The sequence below is a fragment of the Limulus polyphemus genome, unplaced genomic scaffold (assembly GCF_000517525.1).
Source record: "Limulus polyphemus unplaced genomic scaffold, Limulus_polyphemus-2.1.2 Scaffold2094, whole genome shotgun sequence".
NCBI lineage: Eukaryota > Metazoa > Arthropoda > Merostomata > Xiphosura > Limulidae > Limulus > Limulus polyphemus.
Window position 1 is genome coordinate 123,029 of NW_013667704.1, and position 14,465 is coordinate 137,493.

General features: G+C 33.2%; 1 protein-coding gene across 8 annotated transcripts in view; it reads left to right on the forward strand.

Annotated features, from left to right (window-relative positions):
• LOC106465918 (GATOR complex protein DEPDC5-like) overlaps positions 1 to 14,465 on the forward strand; it is a 141,607-nt gene that overhangs the window by 115,209 nt on the left and 11,933 nt on the right. For 7 of the 8 annotated variants that reach the window (XR_002612097.1, XR_002612094.1, XR_002612096.1 and 4 more), the window contains 3 exons: positions 1,381 to 1,548; positions 7,520 to 7,680; positions 12,847 to 13,015. Coding sequence is in view for 3 of the 8 variants with exons in the window: in XM_022393867.1 (XP_022249575.1) it covers positions 1,381 to 1,548; positions 7,520 to 7,680; positions 12,847 to 13,015 (498 nt within the window). In the remaining 5 variants the exon portion in view is untranslated. Of the gene's footprint in view, positions 1 to 1,380; positions 1,553 to 7,519; positions 7,681 to 12,846; positions 13,016 to 14,465 lie in introns of those variants that run through there. The other variant, XM_022393868.1, reaches the window with a different exon arrangement.

Genomic DNA, 14,465 nt, shown 5'->3' on the forward strand with positions numbered 1-14,465 from the left:
TTGTTAGGAAGATGTTGGTAATGTTTTCTAATAAGTGTTGTGGATAGCAGTTACGTTTCAGGGTGTCATGTAAGAACGAAATTTCAGAGTGTATATTAAGATATGTGGAGCACAGGTTGTAAGCTCTGTTTAGTAAGCATGTAACAAGGTTTCGTTTATACGTAAACGGGATAAATCTATTAAAGTGTGTAAGGAGACCAGTGGACGTTTTTTTTTCGGTAAAAAAGATTTGTTTCTGCTATGACTAGTTTGAAATTGAAGTTCTTATTCTTAATCAGTACCTGAAGTAATCTTAATCTGTTTTCCATTCTGGGTAATTTTTGCCTGATTTCTTGTGATTAAAAAGAAAAGCAAAAAATAATATTACAGAATTGTTTTGTAAATAATGTATATGTTCAAAAACATAAAATGTTTAGAAATGTCTATTAAGTTTTACAAAAACACTAGGAAGTAGTACTTTGTTTTTAAAATCAAGACCAGTTCCAAAAAAAAAGTATTTTAAAGTGCATCATCAGAAAATATTTTATCAGTAGCAAGAAAAAAAGTAATGGGTCTGTAACTTTCTAAAAATAAAGCAACAGTTAGCACTTTTTTGTTATCCATTATGACATATTCTAAAGTATGATGTATTGTTATATGCAAAACAAGGTTTCCTGAGTATTACATCCATAATGTTTCATACAAATGTTTTCTTCTTAATATTACATCCATCTAATAACAAAAAGCTGGGACTTCTTTACAGCACAGGGACGTTCTAATTAAACCCATCTAAATAAGTTACCAATAGTTTGTTAAGTAATGAAACTTCTCTAAACATGATCACTGGATTTTGTTTTAGCTTTAATTTTAGAATAAGATAGATAAAAACCAGCTAAAATCTCTTGGTGGGTGTACGTTTATTCAACATTCTGTTTTATTATTTATGGGAAAAAGAAAAGTTACGACTACAACCACAAGTTCCTGAAGTTAATCGAAGTGATTACTTTTGTTGCTTGCATATGGGTACAATGAATTTTTTCTTTCATTTGTTCATTATTCATTGATTAATTTTCTAAAACTGAATATTACTTCTTTCATGGAGATAAAATATAAATACTGTATTTTTGACATTGATACTGCTAGTTATTTAAATATTTGGTTTTTGTTAGTAGAGATAGTAGTTCTTTTGTGTTTGTATATATAAAAGAAAAATTGCTTCACGTTTGAGCTTTAAAAGTGAAAGTTTGCAGATTCTTTTATTGCTATTAGTATCTACATGTTACATTTGTTCATTTTCCACACTGAAATGACCTTTGTCAGATGCATCACTTTAAACTGTCACAAATTATTCAATATTCAGTTTTTCTCACAGTTTATATTATATTTTAATGTCAATTTCAGTGTCAAACTCTGAACTTCAAGAGGGAGATATTCGATTATTTCGTGAAGAATGGCTTGAAGTAGAATTACTACCAGTTTCTGAGTCGCCACAACAAATAATTACTCTTCCATGGACAGAAAGAGAACAGCCAACCGATGAATGGCACATAACTCAACATGTAGAGAAAAGTGAGTTTCTAAATCATGCTCACAATATATTGTTACTATCTAGCATCTTTATTCTTATTGTTATAATAATTATTTGTTTTCTGGCACATATTTTGGATAGTTCAGCCCAGAAAAAACTGAATAAATAAATGGAAAAGAGATTTTGTATGTATACTAATATGGCATCTGAAATAGATTTGGAAGTTTCAGCACACAAACGATTGACACCCTGGCTAGTTAAAGAACAAGATAGCCAGAAGAAAAGATCTTGATCTTAGCTAGCAAAAGTTCATATTGAAAGTGTAAGATCAGATAAATTCTAAATGGTTGAAAGTTCAGCCATGTGTATTGCTTGAAATAACATTATATATACCCATTTACAACCATTATTCTTTTCTCAAACTACTTTTATTTAGAGTATTTTATGGAATACGTTGGTCAAGTGACATTTTTACAGCTTTGCATGTACTTTCACCCTATTCACCTATAGAAAATGTATCTCTAATGCCTGTGAACTTCTTGGTCCTCAAGCCTCATTGGATCTCAGCTTGACCACTAAATTATAACAGTGCTGTCCCCTATTGTCATCCACATGACAGTGACCAACACAGCATACCTTTTGACCTTTTATTGTTTGGATCTCTTGGTCGCAATGCAGCCTTGTTCCAGGTTTGTTTGCTGCCCACTTATTTGAGTGATTTATGTATGGCCCCTTTTCTTCGGCAGTATTTTTTCAACCATGTACCTGAGACTTTAGAATCACACATGGAGTCTGTGCATCATCACTCTACCCTTTTCTCTTTGGTAGCTCATTTGTTGCAGTCAGAACCACGACAAGCCCCCTATTCCTGTTTCCCTTCCTAGTCCTTCTCAGCCCTTATCTATTCCTCCCTCCAGGAGTTCCTTGTCTTGTCGTTTTATTCTACAGAGAATGGCATGGCATCAACAGTACCGGGGACAACCCAGTGGGTTCTGGTCTGTGCAGTTGTGCAAACTTGTTTCCCTTTGGCATTCTTTCATCACAGATCAGTGGGTTATTCAGGTTTTGTCAGAGGGACTTGTCCTCCAATTTCTCTCCCCCCACCCTCCTTTGTCTTGGGTACCCATTTCATTTCCTATGCCTCATGATCCTACCACTTGCTAGCATCTGTCAGAGGCTGTACAAGACCTTTTGTCTCAACAGACCATCAAACCTGTTCATCATCTTTCTCCAGGCTTTTATTTCAGGTTGTTTGTTGTCCCCAAGAAAACCGGAGACTGGCAGCCTGTAATAGATTTGTCCCACCTCAATAAATTTCTCAGTCTACCCTGTTTTACCATGGAATCATTTCTCACCCTTAGGTGGGCTTTTTCTCCGAGTTTGTGAATGACCAAGATAGACATTGTGAATGCTTCCTTGCATTTCCCAATATCTCATCAGTCTGGGCCATATCTTTGGGTTTATCAGTTTTGTGCACTGCCCTTTGGGCATGCTTTGGCCCCGTATGTTATTTGTCATGTGGTCAGAGCATTTGCTTGTCACCTACATGCTCTCGGTTTGTGCTTTCATCATTATGTGGATGACTGGCTACTGTTAGCTTGTTTCGAACAGGAGTCTGCCTGTCACACTCATTAGCTGCTTTTGGAAATGGCTCGAGTGAGTTGGTTAATCAAATTGGAGAAGCCATTCCTTCAACCCTCCCTATATCTTGTCCATATGGGTGTGTTTTTTCAACACCCATCTCAATTGGGCCCAATCTTCTCCTCTTCAAATTTGTTCTATGGAGCTTTCAGTTCTCCACGCTCTTAGTGCTCCCTCTATTACAGCTTGCAAGGTTCTATCGCTTTTGGGGATGTGATTTTCCATGGCAGCCCTTATCCCCCTTAGATCATGCTCATATGTGGGCTCTTCACGACCAGAGGAATCTTGCATGGGATCCTTTACAGGCTCTTATTACCCTTCCTCCTACCCTAGTCAGTGATCTGCAATAGTGGTTGTACAATACTCACACTTCCTCTTCCTCATTCAGATTTACACATTTTCACAGATGCATCCCTTCAGGAATGTGGGGGGTGGGTGGGGGGCATGGGTCGATCAACAGGTAGTTTCAGGGTATTGGTCTATGGCCGAGAAGTCTTATCATATCAACATCCTGGAGCTTCTTGCTTTGGTTCATTTTCTCCATCTGGCCAGAAATCGTCTGGTAATGATCCATTCCAACAATTCTACAGTGGATCTTCTTTTTTGGGCCCACACGCAAGATATTCATATCATTGCGTGTCATGTTCTGGGTGCTTTCAGTCTTGTTGTGGATCAGCTTTCCCATCCAGACAAAATCTATCTGACAGAGTGGTCTCTCAATCCTCTTGTTTTCCAGTGGCTCTGACTTCAGTGGGGTACTCCTCACATAGATGCTTTTGCCACATCCGTCAACCTCAAATTACCTCTGTTTTGTTCTCCAGTCCCTCATCCTCTTGCTCTTGTCAGTGCTTTCAGCCAGGATTGGACCAACAAATACCCATATGTTAATCCTCCCAATCGACTTCTTCACCAGGTGATTTCGATCATCCATACCGCTCCATGTCAAGTCCTTCTTATTGCTCTTTACTGGCAGGCTCAGACATGGTTTCCACAGCTTCTCCAGCTCCAACTTACCCCTCCGTTACCTCTTCCTCTGTCTCCCTCTCTTATTCATCATCCTCAGTTACCAGCTCTTGATTTCTTTTCATTGTGTTCCTTCATAGAGTACTAGTACACTCTCTGAGATATGTTTGCGTGCCCTCCCCCTATACTGTGTGTATGCTGTTTTATAGAAAATTTAAGTTTTTTTTTGTGGCGCCATCTATGACTGTAGTTAACTTGTGCCAAAGATAATAAATGCTCAATAACAGCAATAATGGGGGTAGAAGGAGTTCAAGTGCCCCTTGTTCCAAACTATCATCCCACAAAGTTTGTTTGAAATTGGCTAAGCGGCCTTGGAGTAGTTAGATAACAGACAAACAGACAGACACACAGATGTTTGTGCTTTATATAAAAATAATTTCACCCACTCATAAATATTTTTTATTCAACCCTATTGATATATTTTGCACTATTCTTACTAAAAACAACAGACAAAACTGTGTTTTTCGTGGAGGTAATCCATGTTACTCCTATCTTCCATGTAAAATGCACTACTTTCTGAATATTTCATGACTAAAATTAAAAATTTTTCTTACTAGTATTAATGAAAAATAACAGGTGCACTTTATCTTAACAGTACCTTATAGGTCAGTAATCATGTCACAAGGCCTTAACATCTAGATTAAAATTTTTTGTTTCCATTCTAATGTTGTGTTCTTTGTGTAATTGGTCCATTTGCATTATACAACACTTTTGAATGACTTCATGTTATGTACATACGTGTGTAAGACCACACACACATTTATTTATACATATATAAGGTCATATAAATGTATCTTCTTCACACATTTTAACATATACTAATAGCAAATTAAACTAAGTCTTTACAGCTAAAGTTTGTTTGTGGTGTTATGACATGTATCAGTGTATATATTCAGACAAAACCCAACTACCTCACTGCATACAGCTAAAATTTGTTTGTGGTGTTATTACATGTATCAGTATATATATTCAGACAAAACCCAACTACCTCACTGCATGTGGTGAAGTTACATGCCTTGAAGGTTTACCAGTAAAGATCTAATGAGGATCAAGTGTTATGCTGTATAGAGGTTTTTCATTCAGCTAGATCAGGTTAGTGATGATTTTTGTGAAACATCAAATGACATTTTGCCACTGAAAATCACACGGTATCTCGGAAAGCAAGAGCTCAAATCCCCTTTTATCTGAGTTTTTAAATTTCTAGCTATAATCTTCAGTTTGGGCAAACTTTGATGTACTAGGCATTACATCTATTTGTACTAGCCATTCCAGCTTCATGATGATTGAGTGGCAATCATTCTGTGTAGTGTACATTTTTACATTACAATACCACCAGCTAGCTAAGAAAGAAAGGGCCACAATACCATTAAGAAAGAAAGGGCCACAATACCATTTCAGATGAATTTTTGAGTTCCGAGCTATCATTTCCAATCGTACAAACTTGTAATGCACTAGGCAACGGCCATTCTAGCTTTGTGATGATCGAGTGGTAATCGAATATTGTAGTGCATACATTGTACTTACAATATCACCTGATAGCTCAGAAAGCAAGAATCACTACTTCCTTTAAATTACTGGTTTCTTGACCAAATGACTGTTCTAGCTTCATGATGATCAAATGTTAATCAGAAGAGTTAGTGCATACAGTGTACCTTGGAATGCTATGCAATAGATTGGAAAGCAAGGAATGTCATTTCCTTTCAGTTAATAATTTTCAACAACATGGCCATCGTAGCTGCAGTATGATTGGTTTAATCCAAGTTATATCTGTTAAGATGCTGGTGGCTGTTGAGCTGTCTCTTACATGTAAATCCAGCACTTTCTAGACAAGTACTCTCAGCTCTTTAGTCATTATCCAAATGCTTGATCAAGTCAAGCACTGAACCATATAAATTCACTTATGTTATTGATCATCATTTAAGGTATCATCAATGTATTGGATGCTTCAATCACAAGTAGTATTTCGTGATGCTGCTGTCATTGGTACATAACTTCAGTGATTTGTTGAGATTGTGAATGGAATATGAATAGTTACAAAATTGTTTCAATAATTACAGAATTGAGGTAAAAACAAAGACAGTTGTATGTTTCACAAATACTTCATTTATCAACAACCATAATTTTGTCTGTAAAGGTATCATCAGATATAGACTGGAATGGTTTGTAAGTAGGTTTAACAAAATAACTAGAAGTAACCTTGACATTCACCTTGAGACAAGTGGGGAGGAGCTTAAGTTATTTTGGTCATTTAGAATTTTTTCTGGATTTGTTTTCAGGCTTCTGTTTATTTCTAAATTTCCAGGCTATTTAGTTTTTACCTTTTTCACAGATATGTAAAATTTTGTAGTTTTTTTCTCGATCAAATTGGTGTTTAGTTTCAATAAGATGGGATGCAAAGGTTGAATCTATTTTCCTTAATTTCCATCTAGAATGTTCTTCAGTTCTTGTTTCTATGGAACATCCTGTTTGACCTATGTATACACTATTTCAGTTTTGACATGTTAATTGGTAAACACCACTGTTGCTGTACTTTTTGATTTTGTCTTTGTTGTCGCAAATTCACAGAGACTCGGTGCATCATTATTCAATTTACATTCTTGATGTAGCACTAAGATTGCTTGTACTATGAATGACATGGTTTTCCATCTTTGTGTAATCTAATTATGGTTATATTGCACTCTCGCAGACTTGTTTAAAAAGTACTCATAAGAATTGTCCTCAAACATTTTTCAGATTTCACTCTGAATTGTCTTTAAAATTTTCAACATTTTTAAACTAAAATTCCATTGTTCTAATAACACAACCTATGAATCAGACTTGACCTTCTAAAAATATGATGCAATCTTGAAATCTTTAAACTCAAAGTGTCCAGTGAACATGCTTCCTAGTGATGACCCAGTTAAGACTAGTCAAGGATATGTGTTTCCCTTCTGTTTGTTTTGAACAAACCTGTACATTGATTACTAATTCAAGAGCAATTAAAAATGCAATACACTATTAATTTATTTCAGAAAATTAGTAGAGCATGAAAAACAGCAGATTAGGTCAAACACAAAGTCAAAAGTTTTGAAATGAAACTTAAAATCAAAGATAAATATATAGTCATGATTTCATCATGTACAGTTTCTGACTTGACATTACAATTCTCAAGATGTTTAATATATCCTGGTTTTTTTGGATTGAGAATTTTTCATAATTACTTTAACAAACAAGTGTATTGAAAAACAACAGTATTAAATGTTATAATTTAGAAATGAGTAATGCTCCAAATCAACTATAATAAAAGTGTCAAATCTAAATGGGTTCATAGTGTGAAAGTATCTTATTTTTGATTTTTAAATTATTTAGAAATTGAGTTTAAGGCCACAAACATTGACATTGATGTTGGTAAGAAAAGTGGTCGAGAAGAATGGGGACACTTACATTATCATTCTATCTTCTGTCCATCTGAGGCCTTTGAAATCCTTGTCGAGTGGTTGGTTGCAACAGGCAGCATATTAGCAGATCTGGTGAGTTAGATAGCATTCATCTGATATTTGTTTTTTGGCATATACAGTGGAAGGTCTTACTCTAGTTTTCTTTTTAGAATTTTAAGTCATGATATGTTTTAAGAATTATAGAGTGATTTTTAAAATGCTGTTAAGTGCTCAAAAATTCAAACCTTACAGTTATATTTTTAATAACTAAACCAGAATTTTCACGCCAAGATCTATAGCAGCACATTCATATCTGCATCTTGTCTATCCATCTATACAGCCATTGTTAATCTTATTATGTGATAAACTTACTCAATAATAATCACACAGAATTGCATAAATTATTTTTATTTCTTGTGTGTTTTTAATGTAACATAGGGTGTTTAAAGTTTTCTTGGTTATATCAGTATATAGTTTTTCATTATCCATTTTTGTAATTTTTCCACATTCATATATGGAGGTTTTCAAGAGATGTGTACATAATTTTCTTTTCTCTTTTATCCTTTTCTTTAGTTAAGTTGGAATTATTAACAAGGTTGTTGCTTATTTCTGTTATGTTTTCCAAGAGCAAAAGAGGTTTTTTGTGAAACTTTATACACAAATTTCCATCCAATTAACTTTTATGTAATATAAATTGATTTATTGCAGTACACTAAAGCTTTCTGTGAGAAATTATTGACATTTCCTAAATACTCATGAATGCTGTGAGGCTTCTACATAAATGGTTGAGTATGTTATATTAAAGCAGTTTTGAATATGCAAATTAGCAACTCATGTGACAGCCATAGCCTTAGCTACCTATTAACATTTTGGCAATTTTGGGAAGGTATATAACAGCTCATTCAGACTATAAAAATGTGTTTAGATTTGGTATTTAGTGTTTCCAAACTGGGTATATCCATTGTACTTAAAGGAACATGTATCAACTAGGGTCACCAGGATCATTCAGAAAAAACCTAAAACAAACCATCTTTTTAAGAGATGAGAATCCAGTAATACAAATGTTAATGGCAAAAACTATCCATGTGTCTCAGGCAACATTACACAACAAAATCAAGAAGATCATCTCCAAAAAGTGACAAGTCATATGTAAATGAGTTGCTTCCACAAAATATCTGTTCAACCATTGCATACCTTATGCAGTTGGAAAATTAAATGGATATTCATGCTAATCAATATGAAGACAAACAGGTAAAGTTATCAGATGCAGCCTTTATGGAATTGTATGAACAAACTGTTGAAATGGAGTCTGTGTTTTGGATGTTATACAAATGAATATTGTAAGCCTAACTGTGAAAGGCCAAAAATCGAACCACTTCCAGCAAACTTCTAGCAGCCACTACGACAGTGAAGATTAATTCAGGCAAGTTGATTTAATTAATCAATATCTATGGCTTACATTACGTGAAAGTCAACAGAAGCTGGTTTGCTTCTGCTGCTTTTATTATGAAAGGAAAATAACTGATGTACTTTTAACACAAAGGCAAGTGCTTAATTTTCAAGAGTAGGTTTCTGTGAATGGAAGAAGATGTTATATTTATTTACTAAGCAGAAATCTAGTCATGCTCATTCCAAAAGCCTGCATGAAATTTGAAAACTTAGTAAATGTTGTTTCAATGCTATATAAAGTTCATAAAGAACAGAAACAGCTAAGACAACAAATGTTATTAAAGCACCTATCTTCATTAGAATATCTTCTGCATCAAGGGTAGGCTTTCAGGGGTTATAATGATAGAAATTAGATATAGTTGTTAAATTTATGCTCTTAAGATGATCATGAATTGCAGATGTATTTATCAAAGAGTAAATATCTTTCTTCAGATATTTTTAATGAACATATGAAATTGATGGTTGATCCTTACTTTGTGGCCTTCTTTCAGAGAATAGATCAGTTCTGTGGTCTGACATTAAGTGCAATGAACAAATGTCTGTAATCATCAGAGTGAAAGTGCTTCCTATGCTACTGCCTCTTTCTGGCATGGAAATCACAATTTTCAGTATAATGTGGTTGCAAATATTATCTCAAACATAATAGAAGTAGAGTGTCAAAATTTCCAAAGATAGCAATTCTTTAATCTACATACCTGTAATATAAATTATGCTTAAGAGTAACAGCTGAGGAAATTAATTATTATGGAATATGAATTTCAATATCAAGAACATTACATTCATAAGGATGCCCTATCTAGCTTTTCGTTGAGATCTGCATCTTCTCACTGATTATTTTGTTATTACACAAACTCACTTTCTAGATTATGGTATCATTAAGAAAACACTTTATACTTTAGTTTTCCATTGTACTAGTTTTCTTTATTGTATTTAATATTCAGATCCATCTGTGCATTTGTTATGTGTCACTGATGCAGTGATCTAGCTGTCTAACCCAAACTAAATTATGCCACTGGAGAGATCATTTTTTGCTAATTGGATTCTAATGGTTTTAGTTCTGCTTAATTTGATGACATTAGATGATTTTACCATGCTTGTTTTGTCTACTAGTAATGAATCCAACAATATTAAACTTCTACCTTTGTAAAGATTGTATAGATGTGCATATTCCCAGTCTCCCATTATTTTTGTTGTACTTATGCCTTTTTTTTAATATTTCTCCATAGTTTTTACTGCTTGAAATATGGCTGCTGTTCCATTTTCTATCCTTTTTATCTATTAGCTTTTTTGTTTTTTTCTAGAGAAAATGCATTAACTTTTGATGAGGAAAATGTTAAAAGCTTAAACTGTCCTTTGTTTTGATTGTTTCTTTTGGTTAGACCATTTTTGTGAATACCATAAGCAAATGTATATAGGATACTGGAGATAGTATAGTGAAAGCAAGACTTAATCCTTTGTCATTAGATGATGAAATTTGTGATACTTTCTTTTTTCTTTACTATGTTTCAACTATAAAATTTTTCAGCTGTGTTATTGTTCTTTCCTTATAGTACTGTCCTGACCTGTCACCAGCTTACTTCCTCAATACTGCAGCCCTTTAGTAGAATAGTTTTCAAACATAGTAGTTTTATCCCTGTCTCTCTAAATTTCATTTATTAATTGTTAGATTATTTATAATGTCTTTAAAATTTCTGTCTCTGTACAATTTTGTTATTAGTTCTTAGACTATCTTATGATGTCTTCAATACTTCATTTCCCTATTCCTTTATGTTATTAACTCTTAAACTATTTTATGATGTCTTTAATACTTCTTTTCTCTGTACTTTTCTGAAGACCTACAAATTTAAAACATCTAACTGAAGCACGTTATCTCATTCATATATTTCCCCGAAGTTCTTTGCAAAATGGTAAAAAGAATGATCAGATTTTCACTTCTGTCATCATATTCACATTGTTCGTAAATTCCAGTTGTCATTTGTATCACCTCTATTAGTTAATGCAAATAAGACAGTGTTTGAGAATAGTTTATACATTTGTTTTTATCTATTTGTGTTATGTTTCCCTAAGAAATTTTATAATTCTTCCGAGTCTTGGGTAAAATTTTGTGTATGTTGGTTTGTTCATCGGTGTTTCCAACAACATTTTTCAATACACAGGATATCTGTAATGATGAGGTACAGGGATAGGCAAGAGAAACATTGTCTTATAGGTAACATCTTGTTTCAGTCATTTCTAGATGACTTTTTATGTACATCCTTTTTATTCAATTCCCTTTACTACTTTCTTTATTGCTAATGGCCTCATTCGGACACATAAGCACAAATTAAAGTTTGAGTGATTGTAAAACATCATTTATTAGTAACTGAATTTTGTAATTTAAAGATACAGGAGTGCTGTTTAAAATCTAGGTTTGAAAAATAAAAATAGAACTTCCATTTACATCTACTATTTTAAACATACTAACATCATTCAAATTGTCAAACTATTATAAAAGTTGTGCATGCCACTTTATCATTAATATTGAGGAGCATATTGATTTATTCAAACTGATGGTCAACTGCAACATGTGTTTATAATGGTATAGTTATTAAGGATATTTGAATACTGGATGTTAGTATTAAAATATAATATGGTGCATACATTATTAATAATAATCACAAACATTATCATTTTTTATATTTTGAAACAGCCCTCTGAAAGCACTAGATTAGTCCATTTGTACATAATTTTTACAACTCACACTCCCATTGAGCAAGAAAAAAGCCAGTTTAGAAGAGCTAGAGCTGCAACTGCATTTCTGTTTGTATTCCACTTAGTTAGATGGCCTAGAATGGTTGCATTTTAATTTTTTGAACTGTTCAAAATCATCAAATTAAGTAATAGTTTATGAAGCATTATAAGTGGATATAAGCCTGTGATATTTCATTGCTTTCTATGCTCTCTCCATGAATGTTTTGTTCTCTTGGGAAAAAAAAAAGAGTAACATATGCCAATGGAAGGCTTAACAACTATACATTTGTTAATATATCATCTGCACATATAGTGGCATTAGATTTTCTGAACCCTTTAGTTTATTGACATTTATGGAACCCTAACCTTAAGTCATTTCACGACTTAGACTATGAAGACCTTGAATTCTGGTTCATGATTACTTGTAGATTGATCATTTCTTCCTCTTACATAGTGCTTAGAGAGACTGATGTATTTAGATATTTTCTATACCATTATAACCAGAAGTAGTAGGTTAGAATGTTTGGTGGATGTTCAGAAATTGGTTTTAGTTCCAAGTTTTTGGTATGAAGCCTAACTTAAGAAGTAAAGAATTCTCAAGACTTGGGTGTCTTGAAACATTGAAATTTCATTTGTAAGATGGTAATTTAAGACAAATTTTAATTTTCATAAAATAATGACCATAGATTAAAAAGAAAATTAGTTATACCGATTATTTTAATCATTTAAAACATTGACCTAATCATATCCTCAAGTGTTTAAGAAATTGTCTCAAGTTTACTCATACATAATTTGAAGTTTCTTAAGAAACAATCTGACATTACCAGTTTTTGATTCTCTGTATGCATTTATCATATTTCATTTTTGCTGTATAATAGTGAATTAAATTATTTTGTTGAGTTATAAAAATCAAATATTTGTACCATATAGATACTAAGTGAAATGTATTGTGAGTCTTCAGATATATTTACTAGAGGATCATTGTCCATAATAATTTAGTAAAAGTGAAGATTTTGGATGCTTTGAACTGTTGCTTTTATTGATTTTTTGAATAAAATTTTTAATACTTGTAATTTTTAGGTACAAGGATGGGCAAGAAAAGCAGTATCTTATGGGTATCATCTTGTTCCCGTTCCAAGTGATCCATTTGCCTTACCATTTTCCTCAAACTCTGATCCTTTACGAGGACCCATCTTCATTCCTTTTAATCTTGATTGCCTCCCTGATACTGATTCGCAGTTATTAGGAGGTTGGTATTTTGTTGGGTTTATTTTTTTATCCCTGTTACATTACACAGTTTTTTTATTCTACATTGATATGTTGTTAAACTGGACCTCTCTTGTCCTACCATCTTATGCAGTATGATAATGTAAAGTTTATAAGATGCTTCACCTCCTATATGTTTCTTCTACTCAACCATCAATTCTATGAGATTAGTATCTATAAATTATTTTTATGTTGATTCATATACATCAGATTTTCAATTTTTTTGTTTCCAGGTTTTGGTTTGCAAGCTATTTTTATTTTGCAGTCTTTGCACAGAATTTAAGTTCAGAGTATTAATTTTTAAAGAAGGTTTTTTTTTAAATTCTGGTTGGGTTGTTCCCTGTTGTGTATTTCATTACTTGTCAAATTTCTATCCACTGGAGCTGAGGTTGTCTTGAAAAAGAAGCATAACCAACAAAACATCCAATATCTGAATTAAGCAAAGTAGTATCTCATTGCATTATGGTAATATATATATAGAAATGCTAAAGGTAGGAGCTTTGAATGAGCGATAGAAATCAATGTTAAAATATAAAATTTAGAATAGCAGCATGTACCACAACTTAACATATGTAAAACGCATTTAAAGAATATAATGTCACTTTTATCTGTTTCCAAAATTTACAAACAGCTGATGGGGAAAAAAAAAGTTTTAAACCTATGATTCTCAACCTGAGGAGCTCATGAGCATTTTAAAGGGGATCTGTAATGATAAAGGTTAAGTTTCTATATTACAGTTTAGAAAAAAAAACTGTTATAAGAACTTATGAGTGAAAGTAAAGAAAAATAAAATAATATGTCAACCACACTATCATGGGCATCCGCAAAAATTTTTCCAGGAGATGATGGACCTGCCTTCAAAGTTTTATCGTTACAGTCAAGTGAATAGGCAAGCTCCCACAGTCAGATTTGATGGGTTTAATACTTATGAGACTAATTTAAGCCATGCTGCAGAGTTGCAGCTATATATATACTCCATAATAGTAAATTTTGGTTGACCCCAACAACACTGTCTCATGGGATATCTGAAGACTGCATCATTCTCTTGCAACAGGCTCACCCCAATCACACTGTGTCAGGGCTCAGAGGACATCAGCAAGACCATGTCATCAGTCTCTTTGATGACCTGAGTTAGAACTGACATGTCCAATATCCAAGAAGCTACCTTGGTAGTGATGTTTTTCAATATTTAGATACAGGGTAGGTGTCTAGAGGTTTTTAACTAAAGCTGTTGACAAACCTGGTGACTTTTGTTAGAATTGAAAATTAAGTGTAATAAGTAGTATGAAATTGTGAAGTGGATAAAAACTTGTAAATAAATAAAGAAAGAATTATGTTTCTCACCTCCACCTCCCAAGGATGCCCATGAACACTATTATCTGCAATATTCAGTATGTTTAATTAATAGAAATAATGGTTTATTAGTAAAATTT